The sequence below is a fragment of the Mastigoproctus giganteus genome, chromosome 6, assembly GCF_048544385.1.
Source record: "Mastigoproctus giganteus isolate SK-2022 chromosome 6, ASM4854438v1, whole genome shotgun sequence".
Classification (NCBI taxonomy): domain Eukaryota; kingdom Metazoa; phylum Arthropoda; class Arachnida; order Uropygi; family Thelyphonidae; genus Mastigoproctus; species Mastigoproctus giganteus.
Window position 1 is genome coordinate 105,867,109 of NC_143580.1, and position 16,344 is coordinate 105,883,452.

Below are 16,344 nucleotides of genomic sequence, written 5' to 3' on the forward strand. Positions count from 1 at the left end.
ACCCATGCTGTGTCCAAGCTATAACTGAAGTCATGTCTAGATGATCCTGCAATGCTTCTTTAACCAGTGCCTCCATTAATTTCCCTGGAACAGAAGTTAAACTAACAGGTCTGTAATTACCTGTGATTCCCTTTGATCCTCCTTTGTGGATTTGGGTCACATTTGCACATCTCCAGTCCATGGGTACCTCCCCTGAGTCCAGGTAAGCTCTTATAATTATGGCTAAGGGTTTGCTTACTTCCTTTGCCGCCTCCTGTAATATAACTGGATAGATTCCATCCACCCGAGGTGCCTTTCTTGTGTTTATCTTCAACAATTTCTCCTCCACTTTACTCTCAGTTATTACAAGATTATCTAGCTTACTGCCAGAGTTGAATTCACCTCTGGCATTCCCCTCCCTGAATAACTCCTCATGTGTGAATGTCGATGGAAAATATTCATTTAGTTTGTTAACTACCTGAGCAGGATCATCAACAGTTGAACCACCGATATCAAGTGGACCAATCTGATTCATCCCCTTCCTTCTCGAGTTTACATAAGTAAAGAACTCTTTGCTTCTTTGCATCCTTTGCCAAAGATTTCTTGTAATTTGCCTTCGCCCGGCTAACCTCCTTTGTAACTTGGTTACATACCAGCTTATATCTATAATAGGCTTCTGTGTCACATGTTAATTTATATGTATCCTATGCATTTTTCTTCTCTGTCACATGTCTAATTAGTTCATCTGACATCCATTTGGGCCTAAATCTTGAACAATATTTCTTTGTTGGTGTTGAAATGAAAAGCCTAGTAGTTTCCAAGATTAATTTATTCTAACTTGATCTTTATTTTTACCTTAATAATTGACACTGCATTGGGACTACCTTTTCCATACTGTATAAGAATGTGCTAATTTCATTTCACCCCCCTTTTACCTAACACCTTTATTCTACTACTATGGACAAGTTTAGAAATGCAGTTTCTGATACATGGTCTGGTGTAGTCCCCTGATGATATACCTGACCATGTATCAATATTTAATTTAGCTGACATCAGATTCTGCATATCTGCCTTGCCTGTATTTGACTTTTATCTTAAGAAATATTATTTAAGAAATATTATTCAAGGTTTAGGCCTAAATGGTTGTCAGATGAACTAATGAGACATGTGGCAGAGAAGAAAAATGCGTGGGATACATACAAATTAATGGGTGACATGGAAGCCTATGATAGATATAAGTTGGTCTGTAACCAAGTCACAAAGGAGATTAGGCAGGCAAAGGCAGACTACGAAAAATCCTTGGCAAAGGATGCAAAGAAAAACAGAAAAGAGTTCTTTACCTATTTAAACTCAAGAAGGAAAGGGATGAATCATTAACAAAACCATGCTGCGTCTGAGCTATAACTGAATTCTTGTCTAGATGATCCTGCAGTGCTTCTTTAACCAGTGCCTCCATTAATTTACCTGGAACAGAAGTTAAACTAACAGGTCTATAATTACTTGTGTCAGCCTTTGATCCTCCTTTGTGAATTGGGGTCACATTTGCACATCTCCAGTCCATGGGTATCTCCCCTGAGTCCAAAGAAGCTCTCATAATTATGGCTAAGGGTTTGCTTACTTCCTTTGCTGCCTCCTTTAATATAACTGGATAGATCCCATCCACTCTGGATGCTTTTTTATGTTTATCTTCAACGATTTCTCCTCCACTTTCCTCTCGGTTACTACAAAATCATCTAGCTCAATCATCTAACAAAATCATACTTAAGCGATGGGCATAACCTTCAAAAAACTGGAATTTTCAAAAATCTGATGCTTGGTCAGGAGGATGCTGGGTTTATGAGGTTCTACAATATGTTGCTCACAGAAGGCTCAATAATAGCATTTAGTGTTGCTCGGCCATGAAGGTTTGGTGTTTGAGGCCAATTAATATAATGTTAACCAACTTCCCAATGTGATGCATGAATTTGAAACCTTTTGAATAAGTAATTGAGCACAACCAGGTCAACAATTTACCAACCCAAAATCATCTGTTTAAGTGCAATAACATTATTTAGATATAATTACTAATTAATTACCTTCGGTATTTATTTTTAACTTCAGTAATTATTTTATGTACTTTAGCCTCCCATGATCAGTTATTTACCTTTTCAGTTTTCTTTCAAGTTTTAATATGTTCAGTAATTAGAACCATTGCATATTAAGTTTACATTTCTTACTGTCTACTAGAAAACAACCAAAACAAATGATCATAACCATTTCAGGGTTAATGAAATAAGATTACAACATACACAATAAAATTTACCTTTCATTTTAGGTATTCTAACTTCGTTGACAATACCAAAAGCTTCAAATGTCTGCTTTAAATCAACTTCAGAAACCTAATAAGGGAGGTAAAAAAAATATTGATAGCATTTATTTAAATTAAATACAGTTACATTATATTAGATTTTGTAATATGAATTGAAAAGGAGTTTATTTTTTGAAAATCAAATTGATTAAAGCATATAAATATAAATAGAAATCATTTATAAATATTTCACTATTTTATAAGAATATAACAATATTATATAGTATGAATCAGAGCTGTAATGCTCAATGTGTTCTACGTTGATATTAATATTTCTAAAATAATAAGAGGAGTTTACCTCAATATAGTACGTAGAACACTTCCATATGATACACTCCAGAAATTAAACGAAAAAAGCGAAAAACTTACATTAGAGTAACCAATAATTAAAAACCAATTTAACACAATTAAGATCAATTTAACACAATTAAAAAGAATCTAACAAAAATATTCAAAACGATTTTCCTTCCTCTAGGTGTAACCTATAAACACAATTATGGGGGATTTTTTGAATGGCTTGGTGCAAAATTACATTAAATCAACACTAAGATACTTAGCCCAAAGTTACCATATTTCTTTTCTAAAATGTTGCCTTCAAAACAACATCGTTCCAAAGTTTGCCAGGGTTAATTTAAATCAAAAAATTTCGGGCATAAAATAACTAACACTGGCCATATCGTGTAATATCGTTAAGCTTGCCTTAAAATCTTGATATTCGAATAAACAAAAATATCTTTCCCAGGTTAGGAAGCTTCGCAATAAATTAAAAAATTATAAAAAAGGAAGAAAATCGTTTTTAATATTTTCGTTAGATTGTTTTTAATATTCTTAATTGTGTTAAATTGTTTTTAATATTCTTAATTGCGTTAAATTGATTTTTAATTGTGTTAAATTGGTTTTTAATTATTTATTACTCTAATGTAAGTTTTTCGATTTTTTCGTTTTAATTTCTGGAGAGTATCATATAGAAGTGTTCTACGTATTATATTGAGGTAAACTCCTCTTATTATTTTACAAATAACAATATTATATAATTCACATATATATACAATGTGCTGCCACTTTATTAGGTACACTTACCTAGTAGTGTGTTGAGCCTCCTTTAGCCTTCAAAACAGCCTGAATTCGTCTAGGTATGGATTGAACAAGATGCTGAAAACGTTGTGCATGAATGGTGCACCATGCAGACATGAGTGTATCACGCAGTTCCTTGGGATTCAACGGAAGTGTAGGCCTGCAGCGAACAGCCCTTTCCAGCTCATCCCAAAGATGCTCAATAGGATTGAGATCCGTGGACTGAGTGAACCACTGCAGCAAAGAGAAGTCACTGTCATGTTCCTGGAACCATTCCATAGTGAAGAACTGCCATTTCAGAGATGCTTTGTCCATCACGTCTTGCAACTACTACCATGCCATTCCGTTAGATCACTCCTATTCTTGCTACGGTTTGTATGCTTAACTGATACTAGAAAGGCTGTTTTGCTGCATTTATATCCACAACTGTTGTCATGTGACTTGCAACGTTGTGGGACAAGCCATTTATGTGCACAGCAGGGGTGTACCTAATAAAGTGGCAGCACAGTGTATACTGTATTTGATACTTTAATATAATACAACTGGTATTTCTTTAATATAGAACACCTGGTATTTCAATATTTCTTTTTAACTCTTATTTTAATTTTCCTATATTCAATATATTTTTTTTCCTACATTCAGTATTTGGACAACTTTTAACCATGTCAGGACTATTATTCACATTTTTACTACATACCATAATACAAGGATCCCTACTAAACAGACGAGCAGTTACGTTCCAAGTATATCCGAAGTACCTCTATTATTATATGCTATTTTCTTTGCTTTTTTCTTTCTACTTGCTAACTCTAAACTTTATACCTCAAAATCTATTAGAGCATTTTGAGGGAAATTGAGGTGCAATTACTATCCTTACTCTTAACTGCTTTTGCCTTAATTCAGCATAAGCCTTTTCTTTTTCACTACTTAATAAGTTAATTATTTTTCACAGGAAAATAGCTAAAATAATTTCCTTTTCACAAGTAAATAGCATAATAGAATTTTCACTTCTAATCCCTTCATGTGTGTTTTGAGCATAGCATTTATCATTAAATCTATTAATTACCCCACATGGACATAGTTATATAACTTTCCTTTTATCAGTATTTTCAAAAATTGCCAGAATAGATATATGTGCTTATTTAATAAACCCTTACATTCCATAGCACATGACCATAAGTTATGTTTTGCTATGCTATGTATACAGCTTATTCTTTTCATTTTATTTATTATTTTAATTTTTTATTTTGGCTTTCATTCTTTTCATGTCTACTAATTTATACATTACTAACTCCAGCATGTACACGTTTTCACTTCATGTAGGGGCACTTTAACATCGCTTAGCAGCAACTTCGAAAGTCAAGTCTGGCCATTTTATTTTTGCTGTTGTACAGTAAGGATGCGTGGCACTTATGATGACTAACTATTTCTCTTTCTCACTCTGTATTAATTGTGCGTGTGTGCGTGAGTGAGTGAGAGAGAGAGAGAGAGAGAGAGAGAGAGAGAGAGAGAGAGAGAGAGAGAGAGAGAGAGAGAGAGAGAGGGAGAGAGAGAGAGAGAGAGAAATCTTTATTGCAAAATAGAGATGATGATTACATAACAGTATAGTTGCAACTACCCATCATGGCACAGTGGCCAGGAGTTAACAAAGTAATATAGAGGCAAGTTTGCCTGAATAAACCCAAAGGATAAAAGAATAAATTAATAATGAATAAGCTAATACAGTATTAGAAAAAAGTAAAGAAATAATTAAGTACACTACACATTGGATTGCATAATTATGCACAATGGATTGAACTGATTAATAGAATGCATTGATCAGGGTCATGTTAAAATAATGGTAGCCTTGGCCATACACCACCGAATATTCTTTTCCTATATTGTTGATCTTGACTAAACTTGAAGTCGACATCTAGATCATGGATGCGTGCTAGCATCTGCTGAGGAAGGAATCAGTCCAAAAGGTGAAGGCGGGCTCAAAGAGGGCATAGCTGTGGAGTTCCTCGCAAATGTGCCACTGGGATCCTCCATGCACAGTTGTCCCAGAAGGAGGAGGAGGAGGAGGAGATAACACCAGTCATAAGCTTGATGGTAATGACTAGCCTCCTTTCATCAATGAGCCACATAAGCCTTGAGATGTCCAGTGCGATGGCCATAGCGGTGGTTCGGAGCTGGAGAGGTAGGCTGGGCTTGTGGCAAGCCCACCTGAGGACCAGTATTCACAAGAGAACACTGGTTTGGTGGTAGAGGTAGATGCCCAAATCTCTGCAGCATAGAGAAGCGGTGGATAAACTATTGTTGTGATGTATCTGACTGTGGTTACGCAAATACTGCTTGCATAACAATCTCAGTCTAGCAGCTTTCGTGAGAAGAATGTCTACATGTTCGCCGAACAGAAGCTCTGGGTCGAATCTGATCCCTAGGTCAATGTGATTTTGAACAAGTGAGATCGAAGATCCATTGAGAGCTGGATGGATTTTTGTTTGAGCGAGAAAAACCATAGTTTCTGACTTCTTAGGATTGATGCATGAAGAGGAAAAGACCAAACCCTCCAGCACATGAGAACACAACGAAACAAATGGTCCTCAGTCCCCAGCAGCTTTCACTCCCCCCTCTTATGGCAGTGAGAGGATCAGAGTGGAAGTAGAGGGTACTAATAATCTCTGGGCACGACCAGGCTGCCATGCACCGAAACTGAACTTGGGCTGTTACAATATAGGATAGCTCATTGGCGAAGTTAGGATATTAGAGCTGGAAAAGGAATTATAAATTGTGAATTGGAATATCGTCGGCTTGGCTGAAACAAGAAGAAGAAATTAATCACTTATAAGTTTATCAAGTGGAAATCTGCTGTACATCAATGGAAATAGTGAAAAGAGCAAAGGTGGAGTTGGCTTTCTGGTCCATAAAGATATAATGCAATGATGCATAAAGATACTATGATGCAGTCACAAAAGAACTGGATGCAGGGAATAACTGATATTATATACTTGGATCTTAGAAAGGCTTTTGATACTGTTGCACATGGAAGACTGCTACACAAATTGGAGCAGTGTGACATTGGAGGCAAATTGCTGCTATGGATAAAGGGGTGGTTGAGGGGGAGAAGACAGAGAGTGGTAATCAATGGACACTGCTCATCGTGGACTGATGTTATTAGTGGAGTCCCTCAGGGCTCAGTGTTGGGTCCATTATTGTTTTCTGTATTTATAAATGATATTGATGATGGTATATCGGGCTTAATGTACAAGTTTGCAAACGATACAAAGGTTGGCAGGGTTGTCAAGGACACTACTGACACTATGCTGCTGCAACAGGATCTGGAAAGGTTGAGCAGATGGGCTGAGAGGTGGCAAATGAAGTTTAACATTGACAAATGTAAAGTACTACACATGGGAAACAGCAACCCCAGATCAACGTATCAACTCTGTGGTACTACACTGACAGTGGTAGAGAATGAAAGGGACTTGGGGGTGGTTGTGCAGGCAGATATGAAGTTCTCTGAGCAGTGCAGACGGGTGCAAGAGTAGCTCATGGAGTATTGTCAATGATATACAGGAATTTTTCCAGCAGGGATAAGGAGGTGATTATTCCATTGTATAAGGCGATGGTCAGGCCACACCTAGAGTACTGTATACAGGTCTGGAGGCCTCATTTCAAGAAGGATGTAGAGCTGCTGGAACGAGTACAGAGAAGGGCAACAAGATTAGTGAATGGAACAAAGGGGTGCTCTTACGAAGAAAGGCTTAAGTTTTGCAAATTACAGTGTCTGGAGACTAGGCACCAGCGAGGTGATCTGATAGAGGTGTATAAAGCCTTGAATGGTTTAAGCATGCTCAATGCTGATGGGATTCTTCCTCTAGCTCAGAAAAATCATCTGAGAGGGCATAAATTCAAATTGAGGAAAGACAGATGTAGGATAGACGTGCGGAAATTTGCCTTTAGCCAGCAGGTGGTTGGTTGGTGGAACAGACTTCCATCCCTTGTGGTGGAGGTTGATAGCCTAAATAAGTTTAAGGCTCAGCTGGACAGGTATTTTGAACGAACAGAGGAGTGAAGTGGAAGTGGGTTTTTTTTTTTTTTTTTTTTTTTTGGCTGATGCTGCATAAGCTTGCTTTCTTGCATCAAATGCCTCTACTAATGCTAATGCTAATAAAAAAAAACATTTTGGAATTCAAAAGGGTGCCAAGACTCTGATTTCTAAGATGTACGTAATAAAGGGTTATAATGATATAAGCACCAAAATTGAGCCATAATGATGAAGAGGTTGAAGAAATGTACACCGAAATTAAGGGACTTCTAGATGAACAGAAAACTCACTAGACTATCATTATGAGGGACTTCAATTCTAAGGTTGGAAAGAGACAAAACAGCACAAAAAGGGAAACTATAGGATATTTTGGAGTTGGTGAAAGAAATAAAAGAGGTGAAAGACTTCTGGAATTTTTAGAATGAACACTTTTTTTTTTCAAGAAAAGGGTGAACAGAAAGTGGACATGGAAGAGCCCAAAGGGATTAACAACTAATGATTTTTTTTTTTTTTTTTTTTTGTTAGTTGTTGGTGCATTGGCTTCTGTGGCCATAATGCACCTCCCAAAGTTTTTGCACTACCCTGATCCAAGCCCGAGGCGGGATTCGAACCCGCGACCTTTGGGTAACAACTAATGAAATCGATTTCATTCTCACTAAGAAAAGATATATTGTGAACAATGTTACCATTCTGAACAAGGTAAATGTTGGAAGCGATCACAGAATGGTAAGATACACACTTGATATAGATGTAAAAAAAAAAAAAAAAAGAAAAAAAACTGACTCGAGTAAATAATATGAAGGTCTTTGAGATAACAGAAGAGGAGAAAAGGCAGTATGTACCAGAACTTACAAACAAGTTTGAGCTACTGCAGACCTTTCATGACCAAGATATCAATGAGGAATACAACAACTTTCTGAAAGTGATAAAGCACGAGAAACCTATATGTAAAAAGAAATCCAAAGAAGAAAAAATTAGTCAAGAAACACTAGTCATGATGAAATGAAGAGACGACAAATGAAGAGCAAGATAAACACTGACAAGAACAAAATTGAGTATACTGTGTTGTGCAAAGCCATTAGCAAGAGACTCAAGGAGGACACAAGAAGATTTAACACAAAAAAACTAGAACAAGCATTAAGAGAAAACAAAGGGCTTAAATCAGCAGTGATGAGCAGTAATACAGAAAGACAAATGATATTGAAACTGAAAAATAGTGATGGTGTACTATAAATAGCAGAGAAGGCATAATTCCTAAGTATTTATGCTGCCGAGTACTCCTAATCATTTCTCCATTCAACTTAATAACAGGTGGTCTAGTCACATCAAGAGAGCCCTTTAGCAACATTTGTTTTGTTTTATTAGTCGAGATTTGAATTTTATGTGTTTGACACCAGATATTCAAGTCCTCTAGAACTTCATTTGCTCTGCATTGTGGCTCCTGGCGGGAATTAACAAAAATTAGAATAGCAAGGTCGTCTGCGTAAGCTATCTGAAGGATGTTGTCTCGATCAACCAAGAGCCACCCATCAAGGACCATGTTCCAGCACACAGGGCCAAGAACAGAACCCTGAGGCAGCCCCTAGAAACAGAACTGGAGACAGAGCAGAATCCTGGGAAAATTGTGATGCTGTGAGAATCAAAGTAATTCGAAAGGAGACGGTAAATAGGAGCAGAGACCCCGGCCTCTCTGGACCTCGCCAGGACACTCGGCCACTAAACAGTGTCGAATGCCCCTTGGAAATCAACAAAGAGATAGAGGACATATTTAGAATTGGAATTTTGAACAGAACTCAAAACCTGACAAATAGCATCAACAGAAGACCTTCCATGTGTAAAGCCAAATTGAAGTGGGGAACTTAGGTTTCTGTCTAAATAGTAATTTAGAAGACAAGAAACAATTAATTTTTCCAAGACTTTGCCAAAGATGGGCAGCAGTGCAATGGGCCTGTAAGAGGCTGTATCATTTGAGGGTTTGTCAGAGGACTTAAGCAGAAGTTTAAGTCTAGCCTGTTTCCAAGCCAGTGGGAATAATCCTGAAGACAGACAAGCATTCAAAAGATTTAATATAATTAATGGGCAATATTTCCAAAATCTTTTAAGTACAGAAACCTCAAGGAGATCCTGTCCAGGACATTTACCATCCCTTAAGGTTGAGATAGCAGATTACAACTCAGTATCCGTAAAAGGAGCTTCGGTTCAGGGCCTTTGGTAAGATAAATGATCTAATCTCATTGTAGTTTGGATGGCGTTTTCACAGGAGGCAGTGTCCTCATGGAGCAAGCTGTCCAAGATAGCATTTATGGACAAACTCCAGTCCAGGGTTTCATTACCATTTACAATAATAGAAGAAAGAACATCGTCGGGATGAACCTTGTTAGTAACAAGTTTGTAGGATAATCCCCACGGATCTTCATTTATGTTATGCTGAACAAACCTTGCCCACGCAAGTTTCTTCTCTTGGAAAATGGTATTGAAATAACTCCTTCTATTGGATTTATACAACTCACCAAGCCTGTCAATCTCATCTCTGGCTCTGTTAGCTCTCTTTGCTCTCTGAAAATCACGACGAGCATTTCGTAAGTTTCTTCTGAGAATTGTGAGATTTGGGGTCCACTATGAAACACTATTCATTTTTCGTTTTTTCTTTTTTAGAGTGGACTCACAGACGGTGATTAGAATCTCTTGAACCCTAGAAACCTGCATATCAGCAGGAAGCGAGCCAAGTTGGACGATTATTTCTTCTGAAATAAGCTGATGAACCTTTACATCAAAGATATTCCAATCAATGTGTTTTGTCTTAAACCACGGGAAGTCAAAACAGCACCTGATAACCGTAGGATTGTTGCTTAGACTGATCATAAAAGTGATGACATTGTGGTCGCTCAAGCACCACAAAGTATGGCTAAGCCAGTTGGAAATGCCATAACTAAGAGTAGAGTTTGAAAGGGCAATGTCAATATGACACACACACATATGCACACAATGGGACAAATTTAAATTAAAAAAAAAAAAAATGATGGTTGTATATTATGGTTGTAGATTATGCAGAAATTTCTATTCAGCCAAAGTGATTTTTGGAATAAACTTCCAACTAATGTTTTGGAAGTAGGTAGTTTGAATACAAAGAAGGTTTAGACAAATTATTAGAACAAATCACAATTGAAGTGGCTAATTTTTTTATTTTTTGGCTGGTGCTGTATAAGCTTTGCTTTCTTGCATCCCTTTGCCAATACATACTGAAACTTTTTTTTTTTTTTTTCAATAAAGTAAATCTTTTTTTATTTAGACAATTATAAAAAAAGAAAAACAGTTCTATTATTTTAATCAAAACATATCAAATTAATTGTATTTTCAAAATTTAAAAATATTTCCTACAGGAACACAAAAAAAATAAATAAAAATCAGTGCATTTTTAATTACCTGAAATGAAAGATTTCTTATGATAAGCCGTGGCTTTTTCTGTTTCCTCTTTTTTTCTTTAATCTTCTTATTCTTTACTTCTTGAAAAAGAAAAGAATATTTACTTTTTCCCCTCTTTTCAGTGTTTTACTTTTAGTACATTTTAGAACACAGCAGTGAAATATGCAAAAAATATTAACATGAAAAGAAAACATTTCTGTATTTTCTGGACCATAAGAGACACTTTTCCTGTAGAAAATGTGCAAAATTCCTCTGTGTCCCACAGTCCAAAGGTATGCAGTAAGAATTTTTTTTTAAAGATCAGACCATATACTATTCATGCCTAGCACAAGACAGTGAGATTTATGCATGTCACACAAGAACTTTATTCCCAAGAAAAAAATCAATAAAACCACCCTACTTCCTTCTAAAATCCCAGTCTTTCATTAGCAATGCCCCTGATAGTACTAAATATGATGCTCTCCTTAAAGAAGGTAAAAGTTCAGGTCATAGCATCGATAATAAAGACAACTGGAGAAATGTACCAACTGGGTGGTGTTACACTCAGGGTAGTGGAGAATGAAAGAGACCTGGGAGTAATTGTGCAGTCAGATATGAAGTTTTCTGACCAGTGCAGACAGGCTACCAGAGTGGATAATGGGGGTCTTGTCAATGATATACAGGAATTTTGCGAGCAGGGATAAAGAGACGATTATCTCCTTGTATAAGGCAATGGTCAGGCCACACCTTGAGTACTGCATACAGGTCTGGAAGCCTAATTTTAGGGAGGATTGTAGAGAGTACAGACAAGGGCAACAAGACTAGTGAAGGGAACAAAGGGGTGCTCTTACGAAGAAAGGCTTAAATTTTGCAAATTAATGTCTGGAGACTAGGTACCTGCCAGGTGATCTGATTGAGGTGTATAAAGCCTTGAATGGTTTGAGCATGCTCAATGCTGATGGGATTCTTCCTCTTGCTCAGATTACAAACCTGAGGAAAGACAGTTGTAGAATAGATGTACGGAAGTTTGCCTTTACCCAGTGGGAAGTTTGTTCCAGATTGCTGGAACAACATTCCATCTGTTGTTGTGGAAGTTGACAGCTTAAATAAATTCAAGGCAGAACTAGACAAACGTTTGAAATGAATGGATCAGTGAAATGGGAAGGTTTTTTTTTTTTTTTTTGACTGATGCTGTTTAAGCTTGCTTTCTTGTATCATGTGCCTCTACTAATGCTAATGCATATACTAATATTATTTTTCTCTCTCTAATATTTGTTGTTTTTTGCACTATGTTCTAACTCGCAAATAATTTTGACCTTTTCACAAATCGAGAGAGACTTTCTTTTATTAGTAGACATGTTTCCGAAGGAAGGGTTCTTTCTAACTGATTTTACTTTAAAATGAAAGTAAAGTGATCTGCGTGCAAACAATTATCGTTTCTTAGAAGTCCTGAAATAAATTTATGGTTCAGTGAATAAAAGACAATCTGTAAACAGAGCAATGCGACCATGAGAAATTACAAGCAGGACGCCAAACTATTGTATAGCTCCTGTCCCTGAAAGGACAAGGCTAGGTCATAAACCAGCCCCTAATCTGATGCAGGTGGTCATAAAAACTAAGTCACCCCTTTCATTTTTGTCCATTCCAAGAATTTGGTTTTTTCAACTACCTGAGCAATTAAGAATGTTTGCTTAGTTACCAAAATTTGTATGGTATATCCATATAGTACGCTCATTATAACAGTGGGCGATTGTATGGGAATACGTGCAAATCAAAATCATTATGGCTTTTTACTCATTACAGCTGCAATCCCGTTATAACCAAGTTTGACTATATATAAAATGAAATGGAATTTTTTTTTTTAATAAATGTCAATATCTAACTTATACATTCTCACTGGGTGGGAAACAAATTCTAACAAGCCACACTGAAAAACAGCACATAACATTTATCAAAACATGTGTCACACATTTATCATCTTACTTTATCATATAGACAGAGAGGACATTGGTGCCACCTAAACATAACTACCAAGATAACATCACTTTTATTCTTTTTTTTAATACTAATCATAAAACTTCATTTGACCACTGCATGGTTTACACAGGTGACCTAATATTCACTCACATTTATATACTTTTTTTTTTTTTTGTTATATATACATATTCGGGATACAACAGTTAACACTTAAGATTTTCTCATTCATTCCCTATTTTCACATACTTTATCCCACTAAATACAGTACCCTGAATAGGATAGCACACACATTTTTTTTGTTTTTGTTCGCAGGTTAATTGGACTCATTTCCCATTCACTCACATTGGCATACAGTACATACATACATACCTACATTCACTCACATATACACACATTTAGTCCTACATGCTAACATGCATGCACACACACACACACACAGTGCAACAAGCCAGCATAAATGCCATTCAATGAAGTACAAAATGCACATGGAATCTAATTTTCTTTTATTCTTATATAAAGTGGCTCTATTATACCATAGGTAATAACTTGGAGGACGTTCGCCTCATAAATAAGAGTAAGTGTCTTACTTTTTAAATCCCAGTCAGCATAGCTGATCCTAGCAATCATTCCAGCATAATTCCTCACTTTTTTTGGCCAAATGCACAAGATGAGGATAGAAAGTTAACTTATTGTCAAATATTATACCTAGATATTTCATTTCTGTTACTACGGCTATTGTTTTACCTGCTATTTTAATTTGTGGACGTCTGTTCAAGTTACCTTTTAACAGAATTCATTTGGGTTTCACTGCTGGATATTGTTAGTTTGTGAATACTTGCCCATTGGTAGAAGGTACTGATTCCTAAATTGGCCTGCTGTTCTAAAACAGCCCAGATGTTGGCTTTGACAAGCAAGACAAGGTTGTCAGCGAAGGCAGCCCTGTCAGCTGGGCCAATAACCATTCCCAGGAATTCACCCAGAACCAGGTTCCCGAAACAGGGACCCAACACTGAATACCGGGGACATCTTTTTGTCACTCGGGTGGTGATGCACTGATATCTGATTTTAACTGAGACCTGTCTATCCGTGAGAAAATCTTGTAAAAGCTGGTATAGATTTTTTGATATTCCAGAACATCACAATAAGAAAAGTATACTGGGCCACCACAGTGAATCAAAAGCTCCTACAAAATCAATGAATATTGCCAGTACATATATTCCCTCTGCTATATGTGCTGTTTTGCCTAGATAGGACATGGCATCCCTGTTTAAATCCAAACTGTTTGTCTGATTGTAAATTGGCGCTGAGGTAGTAAGTCTGTAACCTGAATAGTATCAAACTCTCCATTATCTTGACCAAAACTGGCAACAAGACAATGGGCCTGTATGATTTTGGATTTGTTGGTGGTTTTTCTGGTGTCCTCAGTATTAATCTTATGTTAGCCTGTTTCCAAGAAGTGGAGAAGATACCTTTTGTAAACAGTTATTGTACAGTTGCAATAGGTGGTGCAGACAGCTTTTGGCAGTTATTTTACCATTTCAATTTCAACGAGATCATTACCTGGACATTTATTGTTTTTGGTTTTATCTAGTGCTATGGATAGTTCCTCCAGGGTGAAAGGGATCTCAGTGTCCAGATTCTGGTAGCTTTTGTTTTTGGCACATTTAATGTTCTTTCATTGAGATGGGGCAGTTTTGATTGCTTTTCCTTTTCACTCATTTTTTTTAGACTCACATTAGAGGTGGTGCAGCAGGAGGTATGGCAGCTGACTGGCTCTTTTCAGTTAGTTTTGGCAAAATCAGAAAACTACTCTGATGTTGGCATGGTCATCTCTGTTTGTGCCCCAATTGTACATTTCCAAGAAACCCCCTAAGCATATGAGGGCTTGCCACTATTTACTGATTGGATGCATTTTCTACCCTCTTGATAGGAAATGTTTAGTTCTGTTTCCGAGTTTCTTTCTCTTCCCTCACCAGTAGCATGCTCATGAGTATGCAGGGTACTGTCTGTGGCAATTTGAACAAATTGACTTTAAAGTTGAATATTCCTTGCTTTTAAGGTCATTGGCACTACATCGAGCACAAGCAAGGTTGCCATGAAAAGCTGTTTGCAAATGGACATACTTTTGGCACTTAAAACACTTCAGTGGAGATTTGGAATGTAACTTCTTACTGGACAGCTAAAGTAGCCTGTCTTGATGGAACTTGGAGGCTGTGAGGTATCAAATGTAAGGATGAGAACCCAAGTAGGAGCAAGATTTACATCCTTATGCATCAATATTCACTAGATAGCTGTCACACCTTAATCTTGCAGAGCAGATCGCTTCCTCAAAGATAAGAAGAGATCATTCTGAGATGACACCACATGAAGGGTACTGTATCTAAATTCAAATTAAACTAAAGTACTGGTAACAATACTTTAGTTTAATTTGAATTTAGATATAGATTTTGTAGGTTATTACATAGTATTGGTAAAGGTATCATATCCATGTGTTGAACAGGTTTTGCAGCTCCCGCGAACGTAATGTTTTTAATTATACTTAGCCACTTTGACTTAATTGTTAGATTAAATTATTTTCTATAAGTAGCTTATAGACCCTAGTCAAGCTCCGTGGTTTATTTTGAATTTAGATAGCGTGATTTGGAAAGTAAATAATACCTCATGTCCGTAGATTAACTGTTCGTAACTTGCCGCCAGTGTTATACGATACATGTGCACAGAACTAGATAGCATAAGGTCTAACGGAAAACTAGATAGCGAGTATAGTAGTATCAATTAATCAGTAAAATTTATTAATCTTATTAAATTTCATTGTCAATTGAATTGTACTTTAACTAAATAAGTATAGCGGCCTAGTTTTTACAAATGTAACATCATAAATTAATACATATAAGTTGACAGGGGATAAGAAAGTCATATAATGTAACTCGGAGATAACATTTGATACCGAAATACATATATATACAGTGTTATAACTGCATTGGGATATAAATTTAGTGTTATATTTTGTATTGGAATTTTATTGAACTTGAATAGAAATCATGACTCAGACCAGAGCAGCAAAGCAAAAGGCTCAAACCAGTGGAAGTTCTGTGGCTCAGGGGAGAACTGAGGGGGACCGTTGTCCTCTGAATCAGTCTATTGAAATGCACTGCTTGTTTGATGTTTGTGGAGCAATCAGGAACGGGACATGATATTGCCAAGGGGAATGTCTTTGTGTGTGCGCAATGTAAGGAGTGCGAGGAAATCAGGTGCCAACTCGGCATTGTTATGGGCTTATATGAGAGCTTGAAGGACACGGTGGATGCCCTCGAAGAATTTAAATTGAGGGACCCATCAAGCTCTCAGCTGCCAACATCAATGCCAGAGCTTGCATTTGAACATCAATCAACACAGTGGCAAACCCCAAGGCAGAATGCGCTATTCCGAAAGGAACTAGTTGTTGTAGGTGACTATTGTCAGGGAAACGGGGAACATATTGTGCAAAAAGGAGAGATGGAACAGAACCAGGATATGTCTGCCAGGGGCAAAGGTT

At 36.9% G+C, this 16,344-nt stretch overlaps 1 protein-coding gene across 2 annotated transcripts in view; it reads right to left on the reverse strand.

The window, feature by feature from the left end:
• Positions 1-16,344, reverse strand: part of LOC150084488 (RNA-binding protein 28) — a 141,483-nt gene that overhangs the window by 84,739 nt on the left and 40,400 nt on the right. For both annotated transcript variants that reach the window (XM_090375241.1, XM_090375240.1), the window contains 2 exons: positions 10,854-10,933; positions 2,282-2,357 (listed from right to left, as the gene is read on the reverse strand). In XM_090375241.1, the coding sequence (XP_090231367.1) occupies positions 2,282-2,357; positions 10,854-10,933 (156 nt within the window). The remainder of the gene's footprint in view (positions 1-2,281; positions 2,358-10,853; positions 10,934-16,344) is intronic.